Here is a 12,383-nt window from a genome sequence, read left to right on the forward strand (position 1 = left end):
CTGGACTGGACTGCCAATACTGATGCTCTGTGCAAGAGAGGACAGAGCCGACTATACTTCCTTAGAAGGTTGGCGTCCTTCAACATCTGCAATAAGATGCTGCAGATGTTCTATCAGACGGTTGTGGCAAGCGCTCTCTTCTATGCGGTGGTGTGCTGGGGAGGCAGCATAAACAAGAGGGACGACTCAGACCTGGACAAATTGGTGAGGAAGGCAGGCTCTATTTTAGGCATTGAGCTGGACAGTTTGACATCTGTGGTGGAGCGACGAGGACTGAGCAGGCTCCTGTCAATCATGGAGAATCCACTGCATCCACTGAACAGTATCATCTCCAGATAGAGGAGCAGCTTCAGCGACAGACTGCTGTCACCGTCCTGCTCCACTGACAGACTGAGGAGACCATTCCTCCGCTACACTATTCGACTCTTCAATTCCACCCGGGGGGTAAACGTTAACACTATACAAGATTATAGACAGTTATACCTGCCTCACACTCTCTCCTTGCATTTTTTAACTTGCATTGTGTTTTTATCACTCTTTAATCAATATTGTTTTTATCTGTATGCTGCTACAGGAGTATGTGAATTTCCCCTTGGGGATTAATAAAGTATCTATCTATCTATCTATCTATTCACCAGAGGGGGCAACAACAGCAAGCTGCACTTCCTGATGAAGCATGTATACCACTCTGGGAATCCATACTTGGGCTGGATATGCTGGTCTAGCAGGCTCACTGTTTTACTGAAATGCTCAAATAGACTGCAGTACCCTTAATGATATGTCTCACCGGGGACTATAAAGTGATACAAGTGTGGGGACTGAACGAGCAATCTTGGTTTTTACTCACCAAGAACTAAATTTGCAGGCCACACTGCATGATAAAAAAGCAACTTATTTTATAAAGTATTTTGTGAAATCTAGAAACATTTGAATATGCTTTACATTTTAAATTAGTTTACATGTGAGTAGTGGTACTAAGTGAAAGAGAAACTACCTAATCTGTATATAGCACTTTACCATAGTGAACAATTTGTGATTAATTTTTTTTACTAGTAGTAAGCACATTAAAGCCTTCACACTTTTAAGGTGTTGTGATGGACACCAAACATGGATGGGCATTCCTGACAGGATAGGCCAAAGTTCTGTACCTGACCAGGTGTCCTATTCACTGGATTAAAAAGAAGAAAAGAGAGGAATACCCTACATTGGCCAGGAGGCTGTCAGGAGATGCCAGTGTGGAAGTGTGTATGCTTGCTTCTCAGCTGGGATTGACCGAAGATCCTTACCCAGCCGGGAGGCCAGCATAATGGAGAGATGGTGGAGGAAACCTGCTCTAACTAATTGCTCACCCAATATGCTAAAGGGCAATATCCCTGAACCTTGGTGTCCATTTGGATACGAGCAGTACATGCTGGGATTTGTACTTCCATGGAGCAGCCTTGCTGAATTTTGTGGGTGCTTCCAAGGTGCACTGCAGGGAACAGTTATTCCTACTGGCAATGCACTGGCACCAGAAGTACTCCTAGGTCTTAGCTAAAAGGAGATGCTCTGCCTCACCCAGGTGAATTAGAGTTAGGAGTGCAGGAGAAACAAAGCTCATCTGGGAGAAGTGGAGGAAGAAAGAAAAAGAGACAGAGAATAAAGAGTTGATAGATAGATAGATAGATAGATAGATAGATAGATAGATAGATAGATAGATAGATAGATACTTTATTAATCCCAAGGGGAAATTCACAAGTTGTATTGTGTCTATAAGAACTACTGTAAGAAAAGAAGCCAGATTATAAAAAGTGTTTGGTGGCAAGAAACCTATTACAGTGGAACCACAGTTCACGAACGTCTCGGTACATGTACAACTCAGTTTACGGCCAAAAAGTTCGCCAAACTTTTGCCTCGGTACACAACCACACACTCGGTATATGAACAAGCCAGTTTCCCTTTCGGTTTGTACATGTTCAGTCACTCCCTGTGCATTTCCTGTGCAGCGAGCAAGAAAGAGAGAGCGACAGAGCGCAACACACACACACACACACAGGCAGCACTAGAGAGACAGAGGCACACACACAGGCAGCGCAAGAGACAGCACGACACACACAGATGCAGACACACAGGCAGTGTGACACACACACACACACACACACACACACACACACAGAGGCAGCGCAAGATGCAGACACACATACACACACACACAGAGGCAGCGCGAGAGAGCTGGATGCATTAAGGTAGGAAGGCAGTTAAAGAAAGCATTGGGCTTGATTTTGTTTTCACTTCTGTTTCCAGCGATTGGTTCATAGCGTGCATTGTTGCAATGTTATTTTTCTTGGTGGTTAATTAAATTACAGATTTTTTCAAATGTTCATTTTTTTCCCTGTGCTTAAAGCTCATTAAAAAAAGTGCTTTAGCCAGCGGCTGTTTGCGCTATAGCGTGAACTATTGCAGTGTTAGTTTTCTCTGTTGTTCAAGGTTTTCTCAGTGTTATTCAATGTTTTTAAATTTAGTTTACTATTATGCTGTGCATTCTATGGTTTAATTAACTATATTTGTGCTTAAAAAGTAAAAAAAAATATATATATTTACATATACATTTACATACAGTTTGTATGGTCTGGAACGGATTAATTGTATTTACATACAATCCTATGGGGAAATTGCTTCGGTTCTCGACCAAATCGGTTTACGACTTAAGTTTTGGAACGAATTATGATCGTGAACCGAGGTTCTATTGTATTTGCACTCAGGCCTGGTGTCTCCATGGTTGCATCTGGGGTTCAGGGTGCTACCAAGCACCCTACAGGTCAAAGTGTATTTGACATATTGTTTATAACTGAAGCACAGGCAGTGTAGGCGACTCACTCTCTTAAAAATGGTTAAAGCACTGGACTGTAAAGCAAAAAGTAACTTCTTAGTGACAACTAATAAGTCACTTCTTGCTTTACACTTCAGTGCATTAACCACTGTTGTATATAGTTAGCTTCCACTGTACCATCAGAAGGTCCATTATTTGTCAGCATTATTCTGTAAAAACTGTTTGGTTGGAACACTGGCAGGACAAATTATTTGCTCAGGCCACAATCAGTCAATGTTAATTATTAACCTAACAGTTAATTGCCAAAAAACAGAAATGCCACATAACATAAAATCTCACATCACATAAGGGGAACGTGCAATCTGCACCCAAAAAGCATTCCATCCCAAATAATATTCACACCAGGAGTTCAAAGGCATTGAAGAGGCAGCATTGTGGGTTACACCACCATAATAAAGACCAATTTAGTTCACTTTCACTTTAAATTAGTATGGATGGATCTAAGCATGATTCAAAAGTGCTTGAAGGGATGTGCTGCAAAAGAGGCTTATTTTAAAGTGAAGATTAGAGGCCTGAAGCTGAAAAGACCCAGTGAACTCGTCCCTCATCAAAGTTTGACAGGGCTATTAAGACAAAAGGTTGCACCGTATTGGCACAAGTTGAAGTGCATCAGAAATAATGCACAAGGTTTTGGGCTCACATACCCCACACAATCTGTTATACTGTAGTATTAATAAAAAGTGCAAAGAAGAGATTAACAGAAAAGTAGATCACTGAGTTATATACTTCTACTAGCAAAATACCCGCACTTCGCAGTGGAGAAGTAGTGTGTTAAAGAAGTTATGAAAAAGAAAAGGAAACATTTTAAAAAAAATGTAACATGATTGTCAATGTAATTGTTTTGTCACTGTTATGAGTGTTGCTGTCATATATATACACACACATACATACACACACACACACATATAAAGATATATATACATATATACATACAGTATATATACATATCTAAAATATATATATCTAAATATACACATCCACATATATATACATATATATATATACACATATCAACATATATACACATGCATACACACACACACACACACATATACATATACACATACATACACACACACACATATACATATATACATATACACTTTGATGGATGGCCGGCCATTTATCCCGGCCAATACCCCCAAGCCGCCAGGTGGAGCCCTCCTTGCAGCGTGGAGGTCCCCAGAAGACCAGCAGGGCATCATGGACATTGGAGTTTTTATGCAAAGCCCTGCTGGATGCCGTGGGGGCCACAGGAGGGAGCTGCAGGGAGGACCGAGGGCTTCTTCATGCCCTGTGACCCGGAGGTTCGTCACAGGAAGAGCGACGGACTTCCGGGTTGAAGAAAAGGACTATTTACCCTGACCTGGAAGGAATAAGGACTTGTGGACTATTGGGCAGAAACACTTCCGGGTCAGGGATTATAAAAGGACTATGGGAACTCCCAGACAACGAGCTGAGCTGGGTGGAAGGGTGGCAACGCGTCTGGGAGCTGGAGGATTGTTTATTATTGTGTAGTATTGGTGATTTAATGAGAATTGTGGTGGAGAGTGTGCTTTGTGCACTGTGGCGACAAAATAAAGTCAACTTGAGGACTTTTACCTGGTGTCTGGAGTCGTGGACAGGGGTTCAAGGGAGCGAGAGCGCCCCCTATCGTTCACAACACATACACATAAATATACATATATACACACATACACATACATATATATACACACATACATGCATACATACACACATATATATATATATATATATATATATATATATATATATATACACACACAGACACATATATATACATATATATACATATCTACATATATTTACACATATATACATATCTACATATATATATACTGTATATAGCAAAATCCCCGCGCTTTGCAGCGATGAAGTACTGCTTTTAAATTTTTATTAAGAAGAAAAGAAAACCTTTTTAAACTGAGGAAAAATATACCAATAACTATTTGTTAAGGATCTCTTTGTATACCACGTTGTCAGTTTAGCACTCCGGTTGTAATATGACCAAGCTGTGCGAGCTTACTCTTGAGAATGCAACGTACAGTTGGCCATGTCAAAAGCAATCTTGCCTCAAATCAATGGCAACCTTTTGTAGGGTGTGTCCCTGAGACTTATTAATTGTCATCGCGAAGCAGAGCCTTACTGGAAACTGGAGGCATTTGAATTGAAATGGGAGATCAGAGGGTATAACGGTGATGCAAGGAATACATTTAGAGTGTGGCGCTGAGCTGTTTTTTTGTGAAGCTGCCTTTACACAGCTTCTCCACTGTTTTATAAACGAACGCCATATAAGGCCGTCCTTTCTCCTTGCTTCGCGGTTCTGTACTGTTTTATTGTTCGTTTATTACGATTGTTATAGTTATTGTGTAGCTATCTGAGACTTACTTTACTGTTCAGGTACCCATTTCCTTTATTTAATCCGCGGCTTTTTCGCTATTTTTTGTTCGTTTATTAAAATTATAGATATTTATTGATTCCCTTCTTTAGCTGACTGCCTGCTCATATAAGGCGCTCCGATGTTTTTTTGTGAAGCAGCCTTTACACAGCTTCTCCGCTGTTTTATAAACGAACAACATATAAGGCCATTCTTTTTCCTTGTTTCGCCAAGGAAGCAGCCTTTTTATTTAATCCACGGGTTCTCCGCTGTTTTATTGTTTGCTTATTACGATTTATATAGTTCTCTTTGTATAGCACATTGTCAGTTCAGCACTCCGGTTGTAATATGACCAAGCTGTGCGAGCTTACTCTTGAGAATGCAACGTACAGTTGGCCATGTGAAAAGCAATCTTGCCTCAAATCAATGGAAACCTTTTGTAGGATCTGTCCCTGAGACTTATTAATTGTCATTGCGAAGCAGAGCCTTACTGGAAATTGGAGGCATTTGAATTGAAATGGGAGATCAGAGGGTATAACGGGGATGCGAGGAATACATTCAGAGTGTGGAGAAACTCTAGAGACAGCGTGTGTATTAACTTGTGGATTTTTCTATGAGTATTTGGTGGCAGCGTGACAAAGTTGCTTCCGCAAGACCACATTAACTGTGGAGCTCAGCTCGGAGCATATTCTTTTCCTACCTTGTCAATTGTGTAATGCGTTTTTTGAACAGGTTTGATTCATGGAAGTGATCACTCGTACTGCGTTCAGTCAGTTTACGTCAGCTGCTCTCTTGTGTGATGTTGCGATGTCCACGGCTTTATTTAATGTTACCCGGCACTTAAAAGTTTCTCGCTACAGCAATTTTAACTCCGTTCGTCGTAGGCATGACAAATGGCAGCGGGAGTGTGTCTATAAACTTAATTTAAACTTACTGTTTACACTGTGCTTTGCTTCCGCAGTAGCTGCACATATGAATGTGCTTGTATGCGTTTTTTTCTTCAGCGCTCTTTGGAGCTCTTCCTTGTTTTCTATGTACTGCGTTCACAGTCAGTTCACGTGATTACGTGGGAGGTGTGATGATGTGACACAAAATTCCGCCTTCCATGGCCATCGAGCTGCAGTCTATTACAGTATATGGATAAAAATAAGTTCCAGGTATGACCATTACGCGTAGAATTTCGAAATGAAAACTGCCCAACTTTTGTAAGTAAGCTGTAAGGAATGAGCCTGCCAAATTTCAGCCTTCCACCTACACGGGAAGTTGGAGAATTAGTGATGAGTGAGTCAGTGAGTGAGTGAGTGAGTCAGTGAGGGCTTTTCCTTCTATTAGTATAGATGAGTACAACTTTACAGAAGTTTACAAAAATCTGAATAAAATACTTCTGAGGTCACATTTGTTCCAGATCTATTTCTCATATTGTAAGACTGACTAAAAGCACTAGACAGATAGAGTGGTGCTCAGAAGTAATGGAAAAGACCATTTGAATGTCCCCATGAGGAACAGAGTACAGGTGCAGTGGATTTGTTTAAGCGGTATAAAGCATTATAAAGCATTAGTGATGTTAAATGCAGAGTACCATGCAGGAATTTTGTAGTTTTGATGTTACTAGAAAAACCACAATATTTAACAAAAATTCCTGAGACAACACACTAGACTGATTAGTGGACTAAAGAGAACTGAGTAACAAGGAAAAACTGAAGCTTTGGAATGTTTTCAGCTTACATAAACAGATAATGACAGGATACATTACATAAATGTCAAATGTTTGGAAGGGAGTAAACAGGACTGTATAAGCTAGCAAAGAGCTATTTTCACCCAAATTTTAAAGGAAACACTCTTTCATAAAGATAGTGCAGCTTGTCAGTACATTTTGTTTCAAACACCACTGTATTACCTTTGCTTTGTTTTTTGTGAATCGTCTTCTTGAATTCCATCTGAATCCATGGCAGTACCACTTCGGAAAGACGAATGAAACTCCACAGGCATGCTTAGACGACAGTAGACCATGTCTGCATTGCTGTTTTGTGTTCCAAAAGTCTTATGTGTCACTTTGAGACATGGAGGACTTTCAACAGTGCCATCAATTCTGGTGACCTGAAATGAGCAAGTATACAGTTATTACCTGAAAGTGAGTGACAGGGATAAAGAGGACAAAAAATATTACATAACACCAAATGCAAGTTCTTATATAGTCCACCTATTACCTACCAGCCTTATTTTTACAATAAAAAAGACAAAGTTATGTGACCAGTTATGGAATTCCTCACACACTTGTCAGAAGAATACTTAAATTTATATGTATTTATTTAGCTCACACCTTAATCCAAAGCAGCGAAGAACATGTGAGATGCAACTGGTTACATTTCTTTTGTTTATTAATTGGAGCTCACTGTTACTTTTTCATGGTCACAGAATGTCAGTAGCAGGATATGGATCCACAACCTTAGGGTTTGAAGTCCAGAGTGTTAACCACTACACCATACTGCCTGCATACTAGTTGATTTATCTTATGAAGAGTGTCCACATCAAGCACAGGGTGAATAATTTGGCTCTATGATAGGAATTAGTTAACACTAGAATCCCTGAAGCCTATGAAAAAAGTTGTAGTTCCGGGCCACCTTATGTTCTTTCACACCTCCTCATCAGTGTCTTTGTTTTGCAAATGTGTCAATCAGCACTGGCAGCAACCAGCCTGCTATCCCATCACCCACCAACACAGCTGAAGTTCTCCCAGGTAAAGACTCTTTATCTGTGTGTGAGGTGCCTGGAGTTGTATAGGGTAAACACTGTATCGTTATTTGGAATACATGCATTTCATGTGTGTTTTGTGTCTACAACGATCTGGGTAAATATTGGATGACAAGAATGCAAGGCAAGAAATGTTGAACAGATAACTACAAAAGTTTTGCATGTTATACTACTCATGACAAAATGTTAACATGACGTGTATAATGTGTGAAGTCCAAATAACAAACACTTTCACAAAAGGTGCAAGTGTGCTTTTATTCAAGAATATAACCAAAGAAAAAGAAATCGAGTTAGGGTACAATGCTGACACGACCGCTTGGGTGATGCAGAGATAAGAATTGCTGTATCATAATCAAGAGGTTGTGGGTTTGATTCTGGGTCCTTCCTGTATTTACCGTTCTGAGTAGTGAGCTGCTCTTATTGTTACTGTTATAGAATAAAAACATAAATTTGGTTTGGCTCTGTAACAGCTGGTGTAAATTTATGGTACTTGTAAAGGTTAGCGCTGTTTTTTAATTATTCAGTTTTATTCTCTCAGTTACGTTCACACTACCCCCAATCTGACACTGTTAGTTTTCAAATAAAGATGTGCTATAATAGCGGTGAACTCAGATGAGAATGAGGGTTCTACATCGGAGAAAGAAAACAGAAGCCCTCCCCGCAAGAAATGTCCAGTCACACATAAGAACGCACACTGCACCAGGCGTAAAGGTGAAAGATGGCAACGTTTGGATGCAGCAAGAGGTTGGGCAGCAGCCTGCCAGTGAATCTACCACACAAGTCCTTCAATGAAACAACAAGGCCTACAGAGCTTGCCAAGGTATCATGCAAAGTTTAGTTTGTGATTATGTTTTTTGATGGTTTTTATATAAAAAAAATATATTTATATGTTACTTATATAAAAGCCACATCAAATGTTGTTTACCTATATCTATTTATTTATCTTCTTTCAGCATAAGGTCACAAGTAGACTGCAGAGCTTCCTGTTTTTGATCGACATAGGCATGCTGACAAAGTACATGTTCAATGCCACTCCTTATTTTGTAAAAGATCAGTTAGTTAGCTGCAACAGCAGCTTACGACTGCAACTAAAGTCAGTTCAGTATGTGAGCAATTCTCCACGCTAGTATTTTGATCTGGCAGTGCCATGCTGACAGTGTATGTGCCCTAAAAGAAGAAGTCTGTCTGCATTCTCAGTACCATTGCTCGAGTACTGAAGTGTCTATAGCTGCAGGTGGAGGCTACTGTTGCACTGGTGCCAAGCAGTGTTGTGTTGTGCTGCAGCAGTCTATTAGCCGTGAAGAAGTTGTCGGTTGTTACGATTCTACCTTTTTCCAGAAACAGCTCCATAAGCTTAATGACATCATTTCCTACACTGGCCTTTAAAGTCGCCATTTTGACTATGTACTACAGTTCTGTTTTGGGCTCAGTTGTGTGAACAACTCGCTATCTTTAAAAAATATATTTTTGCAGCCAAGGAATATTATACAGGTGGCTGCCTTAAACCTTTATGATGTCTTATTGTCGTTCTTGTGACAGCAGGAACGACCCGGAATCAAACCTGCAACCTCTTGATTATGACACAGCAGTTCTTACCTCTGCACCAGCCAAGCGTACGTTTCAGCATCAACCCCTAACCCAATTTCTTTTTCTTCAGTTGATTCTTGAATAACAGTGCACTTGTTTTGTTATATTTGCACCTTTTGTGAAAGAGGTTATTTGATATTTGGACTTCAGTCTTTACACATTATACGCTTCACGTCAACATTTTGTCATTAGTACTATAACATTAAAAGATCTTTGTTTTAGTTATGTGTTCAACATTTCACGTCATCCAAAATTTACCCAGATCATTGTGGACACGGAACACAAATGAAATATATGTATTCCAAATAATGATATATTATTTACCCTATGCAACTCCAGGCACCTCACACCCAGATAAAGAACCTTTAGCTGGGAGAACTTCAGCTGTGTTGGTGGGGAATGGGATAGCAGGCTGCTTGCTGCCAGTGCTGATCAACACATTTGCAAAACAAAGACGCTGATGAGGAGGTGCAAACAAATGTAAGGTGGCCAAGCATTACAACTTTTTTCATAGGCTTCAGGGATTCTAGTATTAAAAAACTCAAACACAGTAAAATCTAAAATGGTCAAAACTCATCTTATGTAAAAGATATACTAGTAGTCACAATGTAAAGTAGAACCTCGGTTCAAGAACATCTCGGAACATGTACAAATCGGTTTACGACCAAAAAGGTTCGCCATCTGTTCACGACCAAACACTCGGTATATGAACAAGTCAGTTTCCCTTTCAGTTTGTGCGTGTCGATGATTTCCGCACGTGTTCAGTCTCTCCCTGTGCAGCGCGAGAGAGAGACACACACACACGCACGTGCACAAGAGAGACACACACAGACGCGCGCGAAAGAGAGAGAGACACACACACAGACACGTGTGCGAGAGAGACACACACACAGATGCACGCATGAGAGAGACACACACACACACACACAGACGTGCACGTGAGAGAGAGAGAGATGGCTGGACGCATAAGACCGAGAAGGCAGTTAAAGAGTGCACCGGGCCTGCTTTTAAAGAGATAGATCCAAGCATTGTTTTAACCTCATATTTAATGAAGACTTTTTTCTATTGGATTTTAACCTCCACTTCACTTCTGTTTACAGTGATCGGTTCGTAGCGGGCATTGTTGCAATTTTACTTTTCTTGGTGGTTTATTAAATTACGGATTTTTCAAATGTTCATTTTTTTCCCTGTGCTTAAAACTCATTAAAAAAGTGTTTTTAGCGAGCGGTTCGCAGCACTATAGCATGAACTCTTGCAGTGTTAGTTTTCTCTGTTGTTCAAGGTTTTCTCAGTATTATTCAATGTTTTTACATTTCATTTACTATTACATTGTGCATTATATGGTATAATTAACTATATTTGTGCTTAATATTTAATTTTTTTTTTCTCCAGACGTCTGGAGTTTTTTTTGTTTTTTGTTTTTTTCTGTCCTCCCTGGCCATCGGACCTTACTCTTATTCTATGTTAATTAATGTTGACTTATTTTTCTTACTGTGTCTTTTATTCTTCTATTCTTCATTATGTAAAGCACTCTGAGCTATATTTTTTGTATGAAAATGTGCTATATAAATAAATGTTGCTGTTGTTAAAAATCTTTAAAAAAAGATATTTACATACAATCCAATGGGGGAAATTACTCTGGTTCATGACCAAATCGGTTTACGACCAGAGTTTTGGAACGAATTATGGTCGTGAACCGAGGTTCCACTGTACTATGAGAAATTACCTAGAATGTACCGAAGTGCAGGTCACTCGACTTCACCTGTAGCAATTAGTATGAACATTATGTACAGTAAATACTTAAATTGCCTTAATAAATTTTAAATTAGTAAGTTTAAATACATTGTACCCATGCAGAGTGGCATTATTTGGCACGTGACCAAGGTTTCACACACCACACATCAGAAAAAGCTGACATATAACTTTGTGAAAGTCCAACACAGAAAGAGTCAAAACAGATTGCTGTTTTAGAAAAAATCAGGAAGCCAGAACAGATCAACACATGAGAAGATCGTTAAAATATTGATATGTGTGGTGTTTTGTGCACCCACTCAAATGTGAAAGTAAGCCCATGTGAATTTCTAAATTGCTTTTTTTCTTTGGTTAGGTGTCTACTCTCAAAACCTCCTAAAGGGAAAAATGGTCTGTTAAACCAGCTGGATTAAATCAAAAAATATTTAACTGTCTTCATTGTGTAGGTGTCTTCCATTTGTAAAGAAAAGGATTATGTAGTAGTGGTGCATTTCTAAAAGAAGAATTACCATTTCAGATGTCCACACAGTGCTACGCTACTTGCAATTAATTAAAACGCCCTTTATAAAAATATAGGCAGGCATGAGCAGAGGGCTGGGACAGGTCCAGCCTGATGTCACACACTGTAGCAGTTTAGAGGCTGTGTCATCCACTGAGTGCGGAGCAGTGTCTCTTTAGCTCCTTAGGATGAAAGACCATCTTTGTAGTCCAGAAGACAAAGTTTGATGCCATCAGGCAACACTGAGATTTGCTATGCCAGAGTGAAATTCTCAGCCCAGAAATCTCCTTTATTATTCCTTACCTCAATATGGGGATGTTCTTTTGGCACATTGATAAAGGTTGGCAGGCGTTTGCTAAACCACATTGCAACATCCCGGTTCATGTTGACAGCAAAAGGCTCAAAGCCTTCTTGAAGGCCACACATTGTATAATATTTAAAAGTGCTAGCATCCTTCCCAAGGTTCATGCGGCCAATCTGGGACAGACCCAAGCTGCATACTGGAATAAAACCTGAAATGAAAATGG

The 12,383-nt window shown here is 39.8% G+C and overlaps 1 protein-coding gene across 15 annotated transcripts in view; it reads right to left on the reverse strand.

The window, feature by feature from the left end:
* Window positions 1-12,383, reverse strand: part of ryr3 (ryanodine receptor 3) — a 539,734-nt gene that overhangs the window by 301,174 nt on the left and 226,177 nt on the right. For all 15 annotated transcript variants that reach the window (XM_039741277.1, XM_039741278.1, XM_039741276.1 and 12 more), the window contains 2 exons: window positions 12,160-12,368; window positions 7,165-7,364 (listed from right to left, as the gene is read on the reverse strand). In XM_039741277.1, the coding sequence (XP_039597211.1) occupies window positions 7,165-7,364; window positions 12,160-12,368 (409 nt within the window). The remainder of the gene's footprint in view (window positions 1-7,164; window positions 7,365-12,159; window positions 12,369-12,383) is intronic.

This window comes from Polypterus senegalus, chromosome 18 (assembly GCF_016835505.1).
Source record: "Polypterus senegalus isolate Bchr_013 chromosome 18, ASM1683550v1, whole genome shotgun sequence".
Taxonomy (NCBI): Eukaryota; Metazoa; Chordata; class Cladistia; order Polypteriformes; family Polypteridae; genus Polypterus; species Polypterus senegalus.